Below are 24,054 nucleotides of genomic sequence, written 5' to 3'. Positions count from 1 at the left end.
ACAGAAACCTGTCTAATTAGGGAACCAGAATAAATGTTTGTGAAAGACAGGATATCTTATCTTCGCCCGGACATTCTACTATGGTTACAGCAAGGAAAGAGAATGGTCATGTACAAAACCGTAAATTCACAAAGTGTTACGACTGTAACAGGCTGAGGAGGCACGACAGAAAGCCAGGTCAGCTAGGAAACCACAGCCTAATACAGGAAAAAAACCTTATGAAAGACAGAATATCAAATTTACGTCCAGACATGCTAGCCTGGTCACAGCAAGGGGAGAGAATGGTCAAGGTGGAGCCGACTGTTCCCTGGAAGGAGTGGTGCGAGGAGGTGCATGAACGCAAGAAAGGAAAGTAAGCCAATCTCTCTGATGAATGGGGATAAAGGGATGATGGAGCGTGTAAGTTTTCCCTGACAAAACTGGATGTAGGAGTTTCCCAGCAGATACTGGAAGACTTCAATGATTGCCAACAAAAGCAGAGCTGTCTTCAATCGTCATTTGGAGAAGAGAGGACAAGCGCTGGAAACCTTTCAACTTTTGGCCGATCACTGTCTACACCTGATATTTGGAGTGTTCCAGGACAGGTGTTGAAACGCCCCATGAGAGGAGGTCCTGGATGTTGTGCCACCAAGCGCTTGTATGATGGTACTTCTATACCCCGAGATGGAATCAAACCAATTCCACATCTGTGAAGGTTATTCTAAGAACTATAGGAGAAAGAAGAATAATCAGGGGAGTGGGAGAAAAAGGCCTGATTAACTAGCTAGTTAAGAATGAAGGAGACGACCTACTGGAGATGAATTGCATTACTTTCCTTGAAAAATACGATCTTCAGTCGTCTCAGTTTGAAATAAACGACGACCGCAGTGGGCATTAAGAAAATGATGATCTTTTAGATCCGAGTGCAGCCTCGTATCGGCAACAATTCATGTACCCTCTTTATACCACCTGATAGACACTACGCTAGTCAACGGGAGGCTGCCATCTCAACAGGAGACTCATTAAACATCTTCATGCTACATCCTCAACACACAAATGATAGAACATATATGAAAACAGTTAAGGTAAAGAGTACAAGGATAGAAACATATTATTAGCCTTGGCACTAGTATTTTTTTTCCTTTTTTTACATTTGCATTGCATATGATTCAAATCTTACATTTCATTTTACAGAATTACAATTTTTCGAGAGAAAAAAATTTGAAATTCATGTTATTTTGACACCCCCTCCAAATCAAAACAAGAGGCGAAAACCTTAACAAAGGAAGTTACTCTTAGCTTGAAAAAAATCCATCCTTTTTGTTGACAATACAATGGAGAAAAAGATTGATTCTTTTCTATCATACCCTTTACCTTAATGACATCCATTGTAAGCTACACCATGCACAATAATATTCTCAGAAGAATAAAAAAATAAACACAAGAAAATGTTTTACTGATAAATGAATTTATTCCTAAAATTGCAGCATAGTTATCCTTAAAACATACACAAGTCTGATATATATACATAAACATGCTGATGTACATGTGATAAATGATACTCAAATTAACAGTGGAAAGATCAATATTACTGATGATCTCCAAATTTTAATAAAAACAACCAAAAAAGTTATTGAAATGTGCCATAGCTTTTTTTTTTATTGATCCAAGAATTAAATGGATCAACTATATGATAAAGGCAACATCTTGCAAGATACAAAGTAAAATACAGATACTCTGTCCCACCCAACTGATTTTCACAATTCTTAATAATACTATAGCTTGCTTGACACATCAAGTTACCTAAGAAAACAATCTGTTTCATGGAATTTGATAGTATTTAGAACTTCCCTTTGTCCATTTTTTACTTGTACATAAGGTGTACTTAATTTTACTAGTTGGTGACAGGATTTTCCATCCAAATTATCTCTTTTGTTTCACAGTGCTATAGCAAGCCAGCAAACTGATATTTTGCTAAACAAAAACTTGTTGTGGGTTAAACTGATACTTACATTGAATACATTCAACATTCTTTAGTAATCGATTCGGACACAACATTCCAAATTAATTCCCCCCCCCCCCCTCCTCTAAAAACATTTTTTATTAATAACTTTTTGTGTGGCATACTGTATTCTATAAATGGGATATATTGCCATATAATCCTGCTTTATTTAGGATGTTATTGTAGCATGTTACTTAATCACACTAAACTTGCCTGAATGTTCCTAGCAGGGATCTTACAATATTCTCAAATATTTCAATTTCTATAATCTATCTATATATCTCAAAACATCTCTTTACATTCAGGCAAAAAATCATTCATTTTCTATCAAAGTATTAAAAGCATTAATTGTGTAAAAGCTATATCAGATGATTGGAATCACATGATGTAAGATTACATGTATTACTAGGTAAACCTTGCTGAAGATATTCTTATCAAGCAATTCCTCAGGCCTTATTTCTTCTATACCTAGTTTAATTAAAAGGACAAATTGTGTTTCATATTATTATCCCATACAAACATACATATCTTAAAATATTGTTAAGAAAGAAAATGTGACACAAAAGGAGAGAAAGCAAAGACAGAAACAAAATAGACTTCTGACAGAAAAAGTGTAGTGAATGAGAGAAAGAAAGAAAGAACAATTAAAGAACAAAGGACAAAGAGTCTAGTCCTTCACCTTACAATAGGTAAGTAGCAATGCTAGCATGGATACAATGAATGATCCTTTCTCAATGATCAGCTAAATACACATAGATATTGTACCAGTATTTCAAAGTTGACTATTGATATAAATACAAAGGCAATGCAACATGTACAGAAAATTCCTATCACCTATAGAAGCAATGCATCCCTGATCTAAATAGAAACAACTCTCTCTCTTTTCTTGAATATAACAGAAAATCACATGATAAAATGATGTATTTGCAAAGGTGTAACAATCAATTCCCTCCATACAGAGAGGGCAGCCAGAGATATATCGCTACAATTCAAACTTTTCAATTACTCTCCAAGACATCGGCACATATTCATTATGAACATCTTATGCATATTACAAAAGCTGCCTTTCTGATTTTAACTCAACAAGAAAAAAAGATCGCAAGTTATGATAATCGACTATGAAATGTTATACAAAGTGATATATTAATAACACATCTCCCATTCATCAAACACACAGTAGGCACATGAACCACTTACACTAGGTCATCAAGAAAAAGCCAATTCACTGTCATTATAAAAATACAAGAGGCCCGAGGGGCTTGAACACACTCAACTGATTTAAGGGGTCCGTCTTTGACCTTGAAAGTAGATTATGTTCACAACTTTTATAGCAAGCTCTTTGCAAATTTCTGCCCAAATAACTTTTCTTATATTCTATTGGGCAACAATACATTCTTTCAGGGCCAAGATGTATGAGCATTTAAGTTTTTAACACTCAAGTATTAAACAATGTGTTGCAAAGTGCTTCCTAGTGTCTGGTTTACTTTCCTTTGCGAACTTTGTTGAACATATACTAAGGTTACTGCATGATGAATAGCAAAATAAAACTACGGGGTTGGTAAGATTTTTGAGATGCAACAAATTTTACCGCTTGTTTGCCTCAAATGGGGCCAGTGCATTTTCTGAAATAAAGATGTGGTTGATCTTGCATGAAGTGGTTCATGAGAAGTCATTTAAAGAGAATGTTTGGGACAAAGGACAGCAACTAATTTCAATACCAATACAGCCAATCCGGACAGGTGAGCTAAAAAACACATGTTTAACTATGCTCTGATTATTTCTCTTTTTTAAACTGGTTAAAACAACTAAAAACTTGTGCATACCAGTTGTCTATGTCAGTAGACACAGTAAATAGTAAATTTGACACGTCATAAGCCCCCTCCTCATAAAAAGAAAATTGACCTGATAATCCTTATAAACATACTTTAAATAATCAGTGAGCTACAAAACTATTTGGCCCTGAACTTTGATATAAAATATTGATATAGTAGAATTCACTTCTTCTCGAGACCTAGATACCATTTATAATTTATTCATTTCCTCTTGTAATTGACTATAATTAAAATCATCAGACATATTAAAACAGGAAATAAAATGAACTTTTTACCCCACCTTCATAAAATTCTGGTAGAGTGAGGGAAGAAGAATGCATATTGTATTGTATAGACAATGGGGGCAGTGATATACAAGTCTGTGGGTGGCTCCTCATCACGTTGAGATTCAGGGAAGTTAATGGACCAAGTGTTCATAATGGTAACACAGTGGAGTCTTACTCTTCATGATGATTATGTATTAATAGAAAAGTAATCCAAATAAATTACAAATATTTCTCTATTTACAAACTAAGAATTGTTGACATGAAAATTTCAGCTAATATTATTTTGTCAGCGTAGGAATACTATTTCAGCAGATGGGAGAATTCCAAAAATAATCCTACTTCATGTTGAAATCACCTATATAAAAATATTAATATAGAAGTTGAAACTAGCTTGGTATCAGAACTAATCTTTATCATATAAAAATTTGTTAAAAAGATCTGACAAAGCGAACAAGACATAAAAAAACGTATTCATATTTATATGTACTCTTCAACAATTATACAGATACAAGTGTAATATCATTGACAAAGATAAAACTACAGCACTCTAGCTCTCATACTCTTCCACTCTCCTCTCATACCTAACAACGTTCCTCTCATACTCTTCCACTCTCCTCTCATACCTAACAACGTTCCTTGTGTCTTCCCCATCTTTTCATTTTGATTTCTTTTGGGCAGTACCAATATTGCACTGGTTCACCTGCAAAAAACAGATAGTATTACTGGCACTGTAGGAGGTAAAACAACAGAACCCTGAGGGAGACTATTCACCCAATCTGAGGGTATGTATATTGCATTGTATATACATTCACCAAACTCTCAGAAATATAAACAGTCCCTCAACCAAAGGACATATATCCACTTGCTCCAGCCTAGAGAATACAGCCATTCATCTAATTTTGGGGCATACAGATATTCATTCCCCCCTGCGACATAAAACCATTCTGACATCTAACTCTGGAGCACATATGTAGCCATACAACCATCCCTGGAACATTTTGCACATGATATCAGAAATGACAGATTTAGCAGCTAATAAGTTCTTCCTATTCCACATTTGTGACGTAAATGAAATAAATTGACAATATGTTCTAGGTAAAAGGAAAAAATGTAAGTTACCTTGGTTGCAAAACGTAAGGAGTTGAGTGTTTCCTGAAAGCATTCCTCCTTGGGGGAGGCGTTGACAAACATAAGGGTTTTGCTGTTACCACCCAGTGAGTTCTGAAGAAGATACGTCAGCTTGGAGTTCCTGTAGGGAATATGGTTATCCTGAAACACAAATATATCTCTATTAATGATGAAGAATAATTCATATCAATCGGTATTAAAAATAAAAGTTTCTTTTCAATACATGCACAAACTGTACTATCAATATTGTAACCCAAATATTTTTCAATAAACTTGAGTTTTGAAGTTCATGTACAATTAAAAAAACTGTCTATTTTACAGTAATTTGTGATTGATGTTTTGTTTCATTACATGACCAATGCCTACATACATGTATGTGTATTAGGTTATTTGGGCTATAGTATATAAGTACCTACAGAAATTATCTCAGAGGGCAGAGACAGTGAATAAACCTCAATGTAACATTCCAATGACCATGATTACATTTCCTTCTGTTTTGGCTCTAGGAAACTAGGGTGTCATACTGAAAATTACAATTACATTGTAGTACTGAAACGCTGCAGACCTTACCTAATCATAACATTTCCTTGTGTATACTCTAACATATAACCATCGGCATTACCTAGTGTACTCAAACTCCTGTTGACACTGCTTCAGAGCTTGCCTTGTTCCGAGGGCCATGATTACATTTCCTAGAGTACTCAAGCTTTTGTTGATACTCAGCGTCCCTTACCTTGTTACCGAGGGCCATGATTACATTTCCTAGAGTACTCAAGCTTTTGTTGCTACTCAGCGTCCCTTACCTTGTTACCGAGGGCCATGATGACATTTCCTAGAGTACTAAGCTTTTGTTGATACTCAGCGTCCCTTACCTTGTTACCGAGGGCCATGATGACATTTCCTAGAGTACTCAAGCTTTTGTTGATACTCAGCGTCCCTTACCTTGTTACCGAGGGCCATGATTACATTTCCTAGAGTACTCAAGCTTTTGTTGATACTCAGCGTCCCTTACCTTGTTACCGAGGGCCATGATGACATTTCCTAGAGTACTCAAGCTTTTGTTGATACTCAGCGTCCCTTACCTTGTTACCGAGGGCCATGATTACATTTCCTAGAGTACTCAAGCTTTTGTTGATACTCAGCGTCCCTTACCTTGTTACCGAGGGCCATGATGACATTTCCTAGAGTACTCAAGCTTTTGTTGATACTCAGCGTCCCTTACCTTGTTACCGAGGGCCATGATTACATTTCCTAGAGTACTCAAGCTTTTGTTGATACTCAGCGTCCCTTACCTTGTTACCGAGGGCCATGATGACATTTCCTAGAGTACTCAAGCTTTTGTTGATACTCAGCGTCCCTTACCTTGTTACCGAGGGCCATGATTACATTTCCTAGAGTACTCAAGCTTTTGTTGATACTCAGCGTCCCTTACCTTGTTACCGAGGGCCATGATGACATTTCCTAGAGTACTCAAGCTTTTGTTGATACTCAGCGTCCCTTACCTTGTTACCGAGGGCCATGATTACATTTCCTAGAGTACTCAAGCTTTTGTTGATACTCAGCGTCCCTTACCTTGTTACCGAGGGCCATGATGACATTTCCTAGAGTACTCAAGCTTTTGTTGATACTCAGCGTCCCTTACCTTGTTACCGAGGGCCATGATTACATTTCCTAGAGTACTCAAGCTTTTGTTGATACTCAGCGTCCCTTACCTTGTTACCGAGGGCCATGATGACATTTCCTAGAGTACTCAAGCTTTTGTTGATACTCAGCGTCCCTTACCTTGTTACCGAGGGCCATGATTACATTTCCTAGAGTACTCAAGCTTTTGTTGATACTCAGCGTCCCTTACCTTGTTACCGAGGGCCATGATGACATTTCCTAGAGTACTCAAGCTTTTGTTGATACTCAGCGTCCCTTACCTTGTTACCGAGGGCCATGATTACATTTCCTAGAGTACTCAAGCTTTTGTTGATACTCAGCGTCCCTTACCTTGTTACCGAGGGCCATGATGACATTTCCTAGAGTACTCAAGCTTTTGTTGATACTCAGCGTCCCTTACCTTGTTACCGAGGGCCATGATGACATTTCCTAGAGTACTCAAGCTTTTGTTGATACTCAGCGTCCCTTACCTTGTTACCGAGGGCCATGATGACATTTCCTAGAGTACTCAAGCTTTTGTTGATACTGAGAGTCTCCTTCAGTCGCTGACCTTCTGACCCCGATTCCTTCAGTCTTTCACTCCCTGCCAGGTCAACTAAATTTAGAGTTCCTGTACAGGAGGAGTCAAGTAGGGTAAATTAATCATTGTATATAATCTGGAATCAAATAGGGTTAGTACCTGTATATAATTACTATTGGAAAATCTTGATACAAACGTGTTGTGCCCTGAAAAGATTCGGATTGAGATTCACCAGTTTGTTATGAATAATAAATGCTAATATAAGCTGTTTGAAATGGATCAAGCATCTCCCTTTAGAATGTGTCATATAATGAAACTATACATCATATATACCAATATAACATTACAAAAAACCCAGTTAAAACATCAATTTATTGGAAAATGCAATGGGGCAGTTTTTTGTGTGTATTAGAATACTTTCAATTTTCTTACTTATGGGCCTACTTGTAAAAACATTGGTTTTCTGTGACACTTGTGAAATAAATATGTTTTCCAATGGGCAACTATTAATTTCCTCTATCAAATGGTGAATTTTAAAATTCAAATATGACAAGCTTTGTCACTGAATACTACTGACCAACACAAGCCTCTCCACTGAGTGAGTTTTCTCCGGTCAGTTTGAGTCGTAACACACTGTGACTCCGGGACGAGTGTTCATTACACTTGGTCTCTGCAACAGCTCTGTTGTGTGAGGCTTTCTTCAGCAAAGAGGTGATCTATGGAAATAGTTATAGCGTGTCAAACAATGACCTATACTTAAGTATTGTAGATCACTACAATGGTTTGATTTCTGATACTGTGCTGAGATATTTGTATGGTTCAGAATGTTATGCTCAATTTTCAGTAGGTGATCCTAACCTTTGACCTTTAAAGCTAAAAGGCAATTCCATGCAAGAACTTTTGGTTGGTATATGCAGTCTATGAAGTTTGAATTATATTGGCCAAGTGAGTTGTCACACAGAAGCCAAGTTACTATTTATACTAACAGTGACCTTAACTTTTGAATCTGAAAAGCAATCCCAACAGTTTTCTGTTTGTATCAACAACCTTGGCCTATGGATGTCATCTACTTTTAATTTTAATCTTCACATAAAAAAAATGGTATCCGAGGCAATGCAAACATTTGGCTTCCTAAAACATACATGTAGATTTTTTTCTGATACATCTGTCATCCATTCTTTATATATTAGTATGGTCAAAAGCAAACTAGAATATGTTTGTGAAATACGGTGTCCATATCGAACTACTCTGGCACATCAATTAGAAGTAGTTCTGAGAGAAAATTTCTTAAAATGTTCATGCTTTGAAGCAAAGATTGACTGTGATGTTTTATCTTATGAAGAAATTTGAATTTACCACCTCTTGTGTGAAAACAGTATGTTCGACTGTCCATATTTTATTGAACAAATCAATTTAATGGTTCCAAACAGGTATCATAAGTTCAGCTGTATGGTGCGTTTTTTATCCCACCAAGAGTCGTATGGACATAAGGAAAAACAGCGTTTTAATTAGGTGTCAGAAAATTTAACTTCCTCAATGTTCAGCCAGGTAGTCTTTTTAGCGGATCACTAAATGTTTCAAACAGAAATAAAACAGATATTTTTTTAATTCATTAAACATAGTCTGTATTGTTTGATAATTTAACATTGGGTCTGTGATATTGTAATATATAATTGATTGTAAACTGTTATTTGTTATCACCCTGTAAGTGGGCCTTATGCTGTTGGATTGAAATAAATAAATAAAAAAAAGAAATGTCACCATGATCTAGACCTTTGACCTGAAAAGCAATGCCAAGCAAGTATGTTTTATTTTTATTGAACTGCTTTAAAGGGTGGCATGACATTAATACCAGTCAATATCACGCTTGCATTACTTTGTCATGTCTTACATTGAATTTTCCCACATCTTAAATACTACTTTCACTTTGATATATGTGTTATGGAATATAAGCTATTTGACTCGTGAGAAACGATTATAATTATATCATCTAGTGACTTTATCCTCAAACATACTCTACTTGCTGCAGTTTGTAGATTTGAGACTTAAGAATAAACATACTCTAATTGACATTTATCACAATCAACCATATCAGGAATATCCTCCTTATGAACATCATATCTCAGTAAAGATAAAGTTACCACACATATGAAATCTGAAGTTGTATTTTTGTACACTCACTAGAGCAACCTAAGTATAATGTGTTTGCATCAATATGAGCTATGACAAGTGTAAGGTTAGTCATAGTGACAATAACAGTGATGACCTAGAATGTAATACCTGTGTGTCTGTTTCCACTGTAACGAGGGTAAGGTTAGTCACAGTGACAATAACAGTGGTGACCCAAAATGTAATACCTGTGTGTCTGTTTCCACTGTGACGAGGGTAAGGTTAGTTAGTGACAATAACAGTGGTGACCCAGAATGTAATACCTGTGTTCTGCTTCCACGGTGATGAGGATAAGGTTAGTCAGTGACAATAACAGTGGTGACCAAGAATGTAATACCTGTGCTTCTGTTTCCACTGTGACGAGGGTACGGTTAGTCAGTGCCAATAACAGTGGTGACCCAGAATGCAACACCCGTGTTCTGTTTCCACTGTGATGAGGGGAAGGTTAGTCACAGTGACAATAACAGCGGTGACCCTGAACGCAATACCTGTGTGTCTGTTTCCACCGTGACAAGTGTAAGGTTAGTCAGTCACAATAACAGTGGTGACCCAGAATGTAACACCTGTGTGTCTGTTTCCACTGTAACGAGGGTAATGTTAGTCACAGTGACAATAACAGAGGTGACCCAGAATGTAATACCTGTGTTCTGCTTCCACGGTGATGAGGATAAGGTTAGTCAGTGACAATAACGGTGGTGACCCAGAATGTAATACCTGTGTTCTGTTTCCACTGTGACAAGTGTAAGGTTAGTCAGTCACAATAACAGTGGTGACCCAGAATTTAATACCTGTGTGTCTGTTTCCACCGTGACAAGTGTAAGGTTAGTCAGTCACAATAACAGTGGTGACCCAGAATTTAATACCTGTGTGTCTGTTTCCACCGTGACAAGTGTAAGGTTAGTCAGTCACAATAACAGTGGTGACCCAGAATTTAATACCTGTGTGTCTGTTTCCACTGTAACGAGGGTAAGGTTAGTCAGAGTGACAATAACAGTGGTGACCCACAATGTAATACCTGTGTGTCTGTTTCCACCGTAAGGTTAGTCACAGTGACAATTACAGTGGTGACCCAGAATGTAATCCCTGTGTTCTGTTTCCACTGTGAGGAGGGGAAGGTTAGTCAGTGACAATAACAGCGGTGACCCAGAATGTAATACCTGTATGTATGTTTCCACTGTGACAAATGTAAGGTTAGTCACAGTGACAATTACAGTGGTGACCCAGAATGTAAGACCTGTGTTCTGTTTCCACTGTGCTGAGGGTAAGGTTAGTCAGGGACAATAACAGTGGTGACCCAGAATGTAATCCCTGTGTTCTGTTTCCACTGTGAGGAGGGGAAGGTTAGTCAGTGACAATAACAGTGGTGCCCCAGAATGTAATACCTGTGCGTCTGTTTCCACTGTGACGAGGGTACGGTTAGTCAGTGCCAATAACAGTGGTGACCCAGAATGTAACACCTGTGTGTCTGTTTCCACTGTGACAAGTGTAAGGTTAGTCAGTCACAATAACAGTGGTGACCCAGAATGTAATACCTGTGTTCTGCTTCCACGGTGATGAGGATAAGGTTAGTCAGTGACAATAACGGTGGTGACCCAGAATGTAATACCTGTGTTCTGCTTCCACGGTGATGAGGATAAGGTTAGTCAGTGACAATAACGGTGGTGACCCAGAATGTAATACCTGTATGTCTGTTTCCACTGTGACAAATGTAAGGTTAGTCACAGTGACAATAACAGCGGTGACCCTGAATGCAATACCTGTGTGTCTGTTTCCACCGTGACAAGTGTAAGGTTAGTCAGTCACAATAACAGTGGTGACCCAGAATGCAATACCTGTGTGTCTGTTTCCACTGTGATGAGGGTAAGGTTAGTCACAGTGACAATAACAGTGGTGACCCAGAATGCAATACCTGTGTTCTGTTTCCACTGTGACAAGTGTAAGGTTAGTCAGTCACAATAACAGTGGTGACCCAGAATGCAATACCTGTGTGTCTGTTTCCACTGTGACAAATGTAAGGTTAGTCAGTGACAATAACAGTGGTGACCCAGAATGTAACACCTGTGTGTCTGTTTCCACTGTGACAAGGGTAAGGTTAGTCAGTGACAATAACAGTGGTGACCCAGAATGTAATTCCTGTGTGTCTGTTTCCACTTTGACAAGGGTAAGGTTAGTCCGTGACAATAACAGAGGTGACCCAGAATGCAATACCTGTGTGTCTGTTTCCACTGTGACAAGGGTAAGGTTAGTCACAATGACATCATTACTGCCCATTCCTGTCAGCTTGATCTCATGTTTGAGCTCATCTTTGCCATTCCCTAGCAGGTCTCGGATTGTTTCATTGTAAATTTCCAGGAAAGACGCCTCCATATTGTACTGTAACAAACCAAAGGAAAATTGGCTGTTAATTTTCATGCTGTTGATAGTCAAAAATATAGCAGTTGTGCTACAAATGGTAGAACTATGTTAAATGGGTAGGCATTATAATTAAATGCAATATACACTTTGTCGGACCTAACGGACAGACTATTGCTATTAAAAGGCAAAGAAGACAGGGGGAAAATCTGGCTGAAGGTCTAACAAAACAAATGGTGGCTGAAACCCATGTCAGAATCTGATTTGTTATACCTTTCCAAAAAATAACCTGTCAACATGTTGGACCAGTCCACTTAATATAAATAAATCATTTAAACAGTTATAAAAAAGTTGTATTATTTTACTATAGAGAATTATGTGTATAAAACAAAAACACAAGTATACAAAGTGATCAAACAAATTAAGTTGGATCTGATGCCAAATATAACTTCAGGAAGCTTATGGTTATAGTGATACAGGGAAAGGTTACCTTCCATCCTTTTGCCTCCATCTCCTTAATGCTCTCGAAGATCTGAACAACAGCCCTAGGGATCATCCCCTGACTTTCTGGATCATTAACTGATCCTCCCTCCATGGTATAGGTTTTTCCGGAACCTGTTTGTCCATAGGCAAATATACATACGTTGTATCCATCTAGGGCACTCTGTGAATGAGATACACAAGATAGAAGACATGAAAATTAATGTAACAGTAGTATCAATGTACTACACCTTTATTTCAACAAATCCCACCAAATGACCATTAAGAAACAAGACCAACAAGAAAATGACGTATAAAATGTAATCAAATGGAGATTCATTACCATCAAATTATCTATCAATGATACATTTTATTACCTTTACTTCAGATTTCTGTAAACAAGAAGATTACTAATACTAGTTAACACCAACAAAGAAGTATGAACAGCATCATTAAATCTTAGATAAGTTACAAAGCTCAGCACTAAAATAATAAATTAGGGTGATGTGTGATGACTTACCTGTATTAATTGTGAAATCTCTTCAAACACCTCAGCTTGTGAAGAAGATGGTTGAAAAACTCTGTCAAACGAAAACTCAAATTTGTTCCCTCGTCGACTTGCTGCCAGACAACTCTAAAAATTAGAAACAACAGCAATGAAAAAAAAAGAACTGTTGACAGCCTGAATTCAGACACTGTTTGACACTCATACCCTTCAGGAAACCAACTTCTAAAACAAAAAAAAACCAAGTCATTACATGACATGTCCTTTGTAAACATTGACATTGTAGCAAGGCGTCATAACAAGTCATGTAGGAAAAACAGTGGCAAGTTGTAACATCATGTCATTGAAAAATGTGGCAAGTCATAATACCAAGTTATTGGAAAACACTGTGGCAAGTCATAACACTAAGTCAATGGAAAACAAGCAATTGTTGTCTTGTTGCAATGACACAATATCATCAACTGAAGTTTTCAAAGTAAGCTGCTTACTCAACATTTCAGCAACCTTAACCACAACCTTTTTTGAACAGGATATAAAGTATCACTTCTTGTTTTTAAATGTCTGACAACAGTAGTTTAGATAGTTAAGATTTACTATCAACTCTATCAACTTGAAGTTCCCTTTTCAAAATATAAACCAACCTGTATCCTAGTTCCTTTAATACAAAAAAATCATGTCTATCATTACTGTACATTGAAGCAGCATCTTACCTCGTTCATGGCCATGTCTCCGATTTTCTCCAGCTCCAGGACCTTTTGGTCCACGTCAGGGAAGTTCATGTGCTGGACGTCTCCATTGTTACCCAAACATTCGTCCCCCAGAAGAGGGCGCACACGACAGAAGACACGAATGTTACCCTGTAAATGTAGCAGTGTTACCCTTCATACAGATGTTAGCCTTGTAACATTGTAATGACAGACATGTGCTACATCATAGTTACATTAAAGGATTAAATTTCAATGAACTCGTTGAAATTATCAATTCTATCATATATTTCAATAAAACATTATTTGTTATTTAACAAAATCTGACATCCAGATAAGCTATAATGGCTGGTAACACTGTATAAAGCATGAGAAAAAACAGCGAAGTGGTAGGACACTGTTGAATTTGTGGCCCCGAGAAAATTCAATCTGTAGTGTTTGCAGGTTACTGGGAAATTAAAACTGTCACAAAGTTAATCCACCTTGTCTGTCCTACATACTACATAATCCCTGTTGTATATATAATATTATAAAGCTCTGTATTACCTTCAGCTCCTGTATGGTGTTGTGGAGTTTACGCCGTGCTGTCTCATGTTCCCTGAACTTAGCATTGAAATCCTCAATGGTCTCCTCTTGTGACCTGACAACTCCTTTTAGTCTGCGTATCTCCTCATCCTTCTGTCTGCCTTCTCTCATGGCAGCCTCCAGTGAAACCTGTAGTAGGAAATGTCTCGTTATTGACAATGAAATGAAAACATTATGATGAAGTGATGTTAAAAAATATTTTCTATGATGGCCAATATTCATTATATACATCAGACTGGATTAATATGATCACTTAATCGTAAGTACTTATCACATGGACTACATTAACAAGCATACATCTGCATTTAAGATAAGATTTAAAATGTAAAGATAAGGCTCACAAATATCCCAAAAGATGTATTAAATGTAAATTGACCACTAAAACATCTGACAAGGATTGACACACAGACTTGTAACACGATTAAAACCTGAAACACCTGACAGAATCCAACACATGGATTTTATCAGGAATATAAAAACCTGTTACAATGAATTTATGGTCCCTGCTGAGCTTGATAAAGTTAATAGTGACTGTCATTCTTCACCTTTGTTGCCTCTAACTCAGCAGACATGCCAGCTTGAGCAGAAGTCATCTGAGCTACAGTCGTCTTGAGGCCATTGATCTCGGCATTAGCAGCAGTGACTTCACCATCTAACTGTTGCTTTTGACGGTCTAGTGTTTCTTTCAAGAAAGTCAGATCACTGATTTCTCCCTGCAGTTTTCTTCTTATACCATCAAACTTTTCTTCCTCTTCCCTAAAAAAATAAATAAAACATACTTTACTAATGTGTACACTGCCCAGATTCCAGTTAAAACCAAACTAACACATAACATGCTGATCAGTATTCCTTGTAAATTGACCCTATCACTCCACCCCTATTCTCACTGTGTACTGATGTATAAGATGTGATAGGTCAACAAAAATGTAAAAGGAAACAGTATACAATTGTTTCATGGATATTTTGGGAACAGTCAAATCTATCATCCTGAGGTAGAGGAAGCCCTGGCAAACATGCAGTTCCACCCTACCGAGCGATGGTAGTTTTGTTCCCCAAATAGCATTGAAACAATTGTTTTATTACCAAATACATGTACATATTAGTATCAATGCTGCATGAAATGATGTTAAAACAGAAACGGTCAAAAACGTCTAATCATAATTTAAAGACTATTGGGTAATAATAACATTTAGTCTTACCTGATCTGTTTCTTTAGGAATGAAATCTCCTCAGAGGCAGCCGTGGCAACCTGTTCCTTTTGGGCCACTGTACCAGAAAGGTGGCTGTTCTGGTTCTCCAAGGAGAAGATGCGGTTATTGTTGCTCTGGAGTTGCATCATCAGATCAGAACTGGAGCTTTTCTGCTCTCTGAGGATTAACTCCATGTCCTGTAAGCGCCCTTTTAAGTCCCATGCTTGACGCTTCTTCCCTCCACCACCACCAACACTACTTTCTGATAAGAATTATATATTCAGTCAGTGAAACGTTTAAATAAATGAATGACAGATCTTGTTTAGAAAACTAGAAAGCTTTTCAGCATATTCTCTCTTAATTTATTTGAAGATGAAGGCAGCTTTTCTATTGACTTGAATGAAAAATTTTCAAATGCAAATAAGTTTGTTTTTACTATATTTTCAGCAGGTTGCTGTCATTTACTCAAGTTAAGATCCTACATATGTAGGTGAAAAAAGCATAATTAAATTCACCAAGCTCTTCACAGGTCTTTTCTTCTACAACAACTTCCTACTATATCACTATTATGCTGATCACAAGGTCCTGAAAATTACCCAGAGGCTTAAAAGCTTCAGTGCTTGCTGACCAAATGGTCATGTGTTACTATTTTACCTAGAGCCTTCAAGATTTGCAAAACAGAAGGTTCTGTATATTACCTGGAGCCTTTTGTGCTTGCTGACCAGAAGATCCTGTTGTCCTGTTTCTGGTTGAGGCAGGTGGACCTCCTCGGGAAACCATTGTAGTTCTTGTAACAACTACACAAAAAGCATACCAATATTTCATTAAAAAAGTCCAAAATTCAGGGTGTTGGCAATTTCATTTCTGTGAAGACTGAATATGCTCACCTGATTTAATTAATGTTTCTTTCCTTCTTTTTCACAAACTTCCTATCACTATTTTTCAGCAAGCTTCTGGCTATTTATCATGACTTAAGGCCATTTGGTTCTTCAGGAGAAATTTTTTGACGAATTTGACCGTGTGATATTGAATATGTGTCAAGTTCATACCCCATACCAGCAATCTACTTGCAATATATCTTTACTCTAGGTCTATTGTTCTTCAGAAGATGTAGTTTGAGTGTTTTTAACAAATTTGATCCTTGTGACCATGAATATGAGCCAAGGTCATTACTTTTTAAATACTCTTTTTTTTAAGCACTCAATGCCACCAGATACTGGCCAAATATCATAATTTTAACCCTTTGATCCTTTAGAAAGATGATTACTACTATTTCACATTCAAATATCACTCAGTGTATTGCAAAGCACCCCAAAGTGGCCCTGTGTATTGACAGATTTTGTTTTCCTTGGCAAATGTTAATGTTGTAGAAGATGTTCTAAGGCCGTTGCATCACAGATACCAATATTGAAAGTACCGACAGATGACAACAGATGGTAACAGCTCATTATAAACATCATCAAGATGAACCAACAACTACATTTGTGTTATATTATTTCATAAGATGTGTTGAAATAGGAAATTACTTTATTAACCCATTCTTGTTAAATTGTTTTCAAATTTGTTAAATAAGAATGGCTTCCATTTACCTTTTTTCTCTTCATACATGCATAATTGCATATATTGAATATATATATATATATATATATATATACACAACACATTAATATATAATATCACATGCAAATCTTCATTCCATTCTCATCACACACAAATTCTCAAAAAATTCTGTTAAAATTGTGGGAATGTTTGTGGCCACAAGGTTAAGTAAATGGATGGACAATGCAATAACATTGACACGCTCAGCTTTTGGCGGGCTTACAGTGGGCAATTTACAATTTATTTTCATGTGTCCTTTTCAATTGTATTGCTAAAAACAATGGATCCCACAACTTTGAATTTAAGTGTTTTCAGAACTTCTATGAATCTTATCAAAGGTCTATGAGTAAAGGACTCAAGGCTCATAGTATATTTATCACTGGCTTATAAAATACATATACACAATATATAATTAAGTGATAATTATGACATAAACTTATCAATTCCTTTTATAATAATTCCAAAATTAGCAAAACATAGGCATTGAACAATTTCCACCTAAGCCAGTGACAGTTATAGACAATGTTATATGCCTAAACGGACTACAAGAAAATTGAACCAAAAGATCATGGAAACAATATCACAATAGAGATAAAGGAAAATTATTTGGGGATGAAGCACTCTGTTTTTTCCAGACACTGTATCTAGTGAAAACTTACCAGGTTTGATTGCTGACTTTACTACAACAGAATTAGACCTTGTCAGTCCAGTCCTGGAAGGAGCAGCCCTGGTTGCGGGTTGAGGTTTCACTGGCACAGCTTTAGGTTTATTCAAAACATATTTGTTTGCTCGTAAATTTGATCCCGATGTTTGTGAACGGAGACTTGATCCAGATGTTTGGGATCGAAGATTTGATCCCGATTTTTGTGAGCTTACACTGGAAACACTGCAGGAACTTGAATTTGAACCTGTTGAGGATCGGTTTTCCAGACATATCCTTTTTTCTGATGGCAACTGAAGAAACAACCGTAAGTGAACATGTCAAATTCATAGATTAAGAAGTTCCAAGATTACACTTTCAGTAACCTCAATGACAACCACATTTTGTATTGCAATAATCCTTAATAGATTTTTGAGTTGTCAAATCAGTGTTGTGCATCACCAGGTATGTGATAATGTTGGGAATTTATAGTAAAAGATATGAGCACAATCAGTTTATTTTTTTATTTAGGACTTTTCCAAATCTCAATAACTCTTTAAAGTTTTCATGTTAAATTCAAACTATGATCGATCCTAGAAAATCATGATTGACTGTTACTATTGACATTTACTATACTAATTGGACAGTTTGAAGCTTAATGGTTGCCGTCCACCTCACATTACCTAGGGCGCATGGGCTGTTCATGTAAAAAATGTTTTTGAAAATACTTACAGCTTTAGTTTCATTTTGTTTACCATCTTGTTGATAGCTTAGGTCATTTAAGAAGGTGGGCAATATGTAAGCTAGAACCAATTTGAATATCATTTCAAGCAACTATCAATATTCATTTTAGATTTATATTTTTTGTGAACTGTACATTAGTGTTGCATGTTTTAACTCTATTATTTACCTAGTGTTGGTGGTAATCATGTTTTAACTCCATTATTTACCTCGTGTTGGTGGTAATCATATTTAACTCCATTATATACCTCGTGTTGGTGGTAATCATATTTAGCTCCATTATATACCTCGTGTTGGTGGTAATCATATTTAGCTCCATTATATACCTAGTGTTGGTGGTAATCATATTTTAACTCCATTATATACCTCGTATTGGTGGTGATCATATTTTAACTCCATTATTTACCTTGTGTTGGTGGTAATCATATTTAACTCCATTATATACCTCGTGTTGGTGGTAATCATATTTTAACTCCATTATTTACCTCGTGTTGGTGGTGATCATATTTTAACTCAATTATATCCCTCGTGTTGGTGGTAATCATATTTAGCTCCATTATATACCTAGTGTTGGGGGTAATCATATTTTAACTCCATTATATACCTCGTATTGGTGTTGATCATATTTTAACTCCATTATTTACCTTGTGTTGGTGGTAATCATATTTAACTCCATTATATTCCTCGTGTTGGTGGTAATCATATTTAGCTCCATTATATACCTAGTGTTGGAGGTAATCATATTTTAACTCCATTATATACCTCGTATTGGTGGTGATCATATTTTAACTCCATTATTTACCTTGTGTTGGTGGTGATCATGTTTTAACTCCATTATATACCTTGTGTTGGTGGTGATCATGTTTTAACTCCATTATATACCTTGTGTTGGGGGTGATCATGTTTTAACTCCATTATTTACCTCGTGTTGGTGGTGATCATATTTTAACTCAATTATATACCTCGTGTTGGTGGTAATCATATTTAGCTCCATTATATACATAGTGTTGGTGGTAATCATATTTTAACTCCATTATTTACCTCGTGTTGGTGGTGATCATATTTTAACTCAATTATATACCTCTTGTTGGTGGTAATCATATTTAACTCCATTATATTCCTCGTGTTGGTGGTAATCATATTTAACTCCATTATATTCCTCGTGTTGGTGGTGATCATATTTAACTCCATTATATACCTCGTGTTGGTGGTGATCATGTTTTAACTCCATTATATACCTTGTGTTGGGGGTGATCATGTTTTAACTCCATTATTTACCTCGTGTTGGTGGTAATCATGTTTTAACTCCATTATTTACCTCGTGTTGGTGGTGATCATATTTTAACTCAATTATATACCTCGTGTTGGTGGTAATCATATTTAGCTCCATTATATACCTCGTGCTGGTGGTAATCATATTTAGCTCCATTATATACCTAGTGTTGGGGGTAATCATATTTTAACTCCATTATATACCTCGTATTGGTGTTGATCATATTTTAACTCCATTATTTACCTTGTGTTGGTGGTGATCATGTTTTAACTCCATTATTTACCTCGTGTTGGTGGTAATCATGTTTTAACTCCATTATTATTTACCTAGTGTTGGCGGTAATCCTGTTTTAACTCAATTATTTACCTCGTCTGGACTCCTCGTTCTCTTCAATGGCACAGGCATCCTCAGAGAGGAGCTTTTTGGTACTGGTAATCGTGGCAGCCTACTACCTGTACCATTTAGTGTTGCTAATGGCCTCTTCAGCTAAAATGTAAAGCATCATTTGAATGTATGAACTCCCCCTCAACAAGCTGTTTTACCCTCAAATGTAGTTGACATTAATAGCATATTACGCAGCTGACTATAAACAGGTGACCAGTTAGATATTGAAACCTATGATATATCCAATTTTGAAGTTCTAAGACTCTTTAATTCTCTTTAACCGGTCGCTCAAACACAAAACCTTAAACCTACTATCTAGATATTCCAGTTTCTTGTGGAAAGGTTTTATTTATAATAATTACTCAATGAATATTAAGCGTTGAATGTCACAAGCCATAACCCATACCACATTCGCCTCGTCTCAATGACTGAGAATCTTGCTTTTAGTGGTTTTTCAGTTCAGGTCCGAAAGGGTCTGATGACCAGACTAGTTCTCTAACTGGGTGTGTTCTTCACTCTCATCTGTGCCTAGAAAGTGTTCATTACATCCTAATTACTGTAAAAGCATTATATTTCGTTGGGGATTTAATTTGATTTATTTTGTGGTTTTATAAAAACCATGAATTATTATCCCAATGAAATTTTAAACACAAGAAATATAAACTTAACGAAAAATAGAAAATAAACAATTAATTTTCTTATAAATCCATGGTGTTATAAATTACCGTGTATGTATACATTTTGACAAAAGTCATGATTTACATGTAATTATTATACCTCTACTTATTTTACACTATACAAAAGTAACCACATAAACAAGCTATTTCCCCTCTAACTGCATGCCAGGGAAATAGTTCGTCTGGAGGGGTGCGATAGTTTTGAAACTATTTCCCCCGGAAAATGCGGGAAATTGAGTGACGTCGTTGGCGGGGCCTGACCGAATATTGACCAATCAGCGCAATCAAATTATGTCGGCAATTTCCGGCCAGCAGAAAATTTGTTGTCTAATAATATTTAGAATATTGTAAGGGAGTGTTTGTATCAGTATAATAAAACAGTTGAAGCATGGGTATTTCTGGATATAGCAAGTTTATGATCCCCCTCGTTCAGGACTATTTCCCTCGGTGAAATTAACTGTTAATTATTGTCACAAGCATGTGCACATAGGTAAACACTTATAACAACAGTGTGTCAATTAAGCGTACATGTACATCTATGTGAGTCTACAAAATTAACAGAAAGTATACATTATGTGTATATCGTTCTTTGTATATAAGCTATAAAAATAAAAATTTGACTGATACCCATGGAGTGAGTAAATCATGCCCTAACTTACCTGTACTATAATTGGCAGTCACAGTTTTTTCCCTTGTAAGTAAGAAGTTAAAATTGACAGGCCTGTTGATTTAAACTTCTTACTTACCAGAAAAGAAAAACAAATTGTTACTGCCCATTGTATAGTGATATACTTATTATACTTGTTACTGCCCAGTGTATAGTGATATACGTATTATAATTGTTCAAGCAAAATAATGTTCTTTTTATGTAATAAGATAACAGATTTTGGGGCGAAATGGTTGTCAAACTTGGGGGTAAAGAACTGTAAACTGGGGTGATGTTAACAAAAATTGGGGTGAAATGGATATTATTCCTTTGGATGCAAAACAGATGTAACAGGGTGTTATAAAAGGAAGAATGTATGTATGATTGTATTTTATTTAAGTTCATATATAGAGGACAATATTCTTTGGTCAGAAGGAGGATGTGGCAGGATTGAATTTTATTGAATTTTTGACTGGCTATTGGGGGTTGGCGTGCGATAACTTTGTTTGATTAGGTAGATGAGAGAGCGACAACAGTGACAAGAGATCTAGAGACAGGAGTACAATTGAGGTTTGAACTTGATTTATAAACTAATTACCTGTCCATCTAGTTTATTTGCCTTTTCTCCTGCCTGTTGTGCTGTGTATTCCACAAGCATTGTCTGATGTTATTTTATATTATTTTAGATAAAAAATGTACCAGTATGTGTGCATATGATATGCAGGGTTTACCTGATTGACCATCATTACACCAGCTGGTACGATTGTGTTTATATTCCATATCTTATTACTTGTATCAGACATTATCACATATATATATATGAGATGAGCTGGACATATGTAGTAAATATAAAGGCCTTCTGTCACAGAGGTGTCACCATGATTATTTCATTATAAACTGTCCCTATATGTATACATGCATGTATATATCCATTTCAATGTCCTGTAATAGACTGTATGACTATGTCTGTGAATGGTTTTCACCATTTGCAAGTTATGATAAAAGTAAATGTCAATAGACCATACACTTATGATATATAATATATGTGTAAAGGTAAATTGTTATATATTTCTCCCACAACCACTGTATGTTTCCTAACTCATTGGATAAACCTGCTAGGCGTTGGTAAACATTTTCGGTTACCTACTAGTGGGTTACATGGTCACCCTGGACATGATTTCATTGGTCAATCTTTGATTTATGTCGTCACGTAACAATGCTTTTCGACGTCATTTTCCATTGTGACGTCTTTCTCCATGGCAATAGTACTAGTTCCCCCATCAGAAACACACATGATGTATTTTCCAAAGGAAAAATGCGTTTTTTCAGATAAAATACTAACGTTATGGGAGAAACAGGTCCCCAAACTTGTGATCTCGTTAGTTAATTTTCAAATTGTAAAAAACACTCAGCAAACCTCGTGTCTTAATACAATTTGATATTTAACTAACTAGAGTTAGATAAACATGATTAACCACCACCACTCGTTCGGGAACCTCTAGATAAGGAAATAGTATATCTTCTATTTCCGATTCATTATTTGTAAAAGATGTTATTATATCATTCCCAGTTTAATGTACTTATTTTACAGCTAAGTACTTATTGTCAGATTGTATTTGTATCTGTATTATGTGTATCGATAATGTTGCGTGTAAGTGTAGTAATATAAGAGTCTTGTATTTTGTATCATTGCAGGTACATATGTACTCCAACAGTGCTAGAGGTTTTACACAGCAAGATACTTTTGCCAGGACCAGCGGCCTCTTATGTTAATGGAGTACGTTGCAGGGTGTGATTTATCTACTTTAAAAACAATGGTTTATAATTTTCTGTATCTGTATGTTACTGGAAGACCACAAATTTGAGTATAAATTCCAGGGTTGTCACCCCCAAATGCCCATCGGCTTTCACAATTATTATTCTTCCCAATCACGTATGCTATATATAAAACGTGTGGTTATGGTCATAACAGTAACATGGAAAATGTTTGGATTTATAAATGTGTGTTTTGTTCTTAAAACTTTATTTGGTGGGTGTGTTTCTGTTTGTGTGGCAAAGTGTCACAGACGTCAACAACCTGTACTCATGCAGTGTCCTGGATATCTACTGTAGTACTATGTATACATACAGGCTTCTGTATATATATATATATATATATATAGTAGGCCTTTACATACGTATACCATTGCATTGTACTGTATACATAATATTATAGAGTACTACACTTCTACTGTAGAACTCCAGTGCTGCAAGACTGCCAAGAGGACATAATGTTGACATTAAATAACATTCAGGTTCGTCAATTTGGTCTCTCACTTTAACATATGGTTATTTACATCAACTGTTCACGACCGTTAGAATAAATACCTGGCTCATTATCGTCGATACTGTCGCTGAAATAAGAAATTCGTCGAATTTTGTCCTTTCAAAAAATGAGCCAAAAACAGACGTGTGATTTGATTGGATTAAGGTTTAAATAAAACCTCTCATTTGATTGGTCAGTTATATTCGCCGGAAATTAAAAAATATGATGCGGATCATATTTTGTCATATTTAGGATCCGTAAATAAATGTTTAAAACCAACTATTGATTTCTGTGTGTTTTTGTGGTTCTGTAATACATTTCCATCGAACCATTCTGATTTCTAAAATGTTTTGTTAAAACACACAAAATGAAATTCGTGTATAAAAGAAATAATTTGAAAATTTTAACTTGGGAA

The 24,054-nt window shown here is 36.2% G+C and overlaps 1 protein-coding gene across 1 annotated transcript; it reads right to left on the bottom strand.

Moving 5' to 3' along the window:
- Positions 1-1,430: 1,430 nt before the first annotated feature.
- On the bottom strand, positions 1,431-23,789 carry LOC110450239 (carboxy-terminal kinesin 2-like). The gene is made up of 15 exons (XM_021497630.1): positions 23,702-23,789; positions 19,994-20,113; positions 17,633-17,927; positions 16,073-16,171; positions 15,384-15,636; positions 14,730-14,940; positions 14,146-14,313; positions 13,606-13,752; positions 12,911-13,024; positions 12,401-12,574; positions 11,767-11,931; positions 7,967-8,105; positions 7,340-7,479; positions 5,199-5,348; positions 1,431-4,779 (listed from the first exon to the last, which is right to left on the bottom strand). The coding sequence occupies exons 1-15, from the start codon at positions 23,708-23,710 to the stop codon at positions 4,735-4,737; spliced, it is 2,229 nt and encodes a 742-aa protein (XP_021353305.1). The 5' UTR covers positions 23,711-23,789; the 3' UTR covers positions 1,431-4,734.
- Between the last annotated feature and the right edge of the window lie 265 nt (positions 23,790-24,054).

This window comes from Mizuhopecten yessoensis, unplaced genomic scaffold, assembly GCF_002113885.1.
Source record: "Mizuhopecten yessoensis strain PY_sf001 unplaced genomic scaffold, ASM211388v2 scaffold5141, whole genome shotgun sequence".
Lineage (NCBI taxonomy): Eukaryota > Metazoa > Mollusca > Bivalvia > Pectinida > Pectinidae > Mizuhopecten > Mizuhopecten yessoensis.
Note: the sequence above shows the minus strand (reverse complement) of the source record. Positions and strands in the feature narration are given on the sequence as shown.

Bases quoted from the DNA above. Each gene is read 5' to 3' on its own strand.
- LOC110450239 (XM_021497630.1), bottom strand. The intron at 16,172-17,632 runs GTAAGTTTTCAC...CTTTTTGTGTAG, and splicing joins AAAGTCAGCAATCAAACCTG to TTGTTACAAGAACTACAATG. The intron at 14,941-15,383 runs GTAAGACTAAAT...TTATTTTTTTAG, and splicing joins TTCCTAAAGAAACAGATCAG to GGAAGAGGAAGAAAAGTTTG.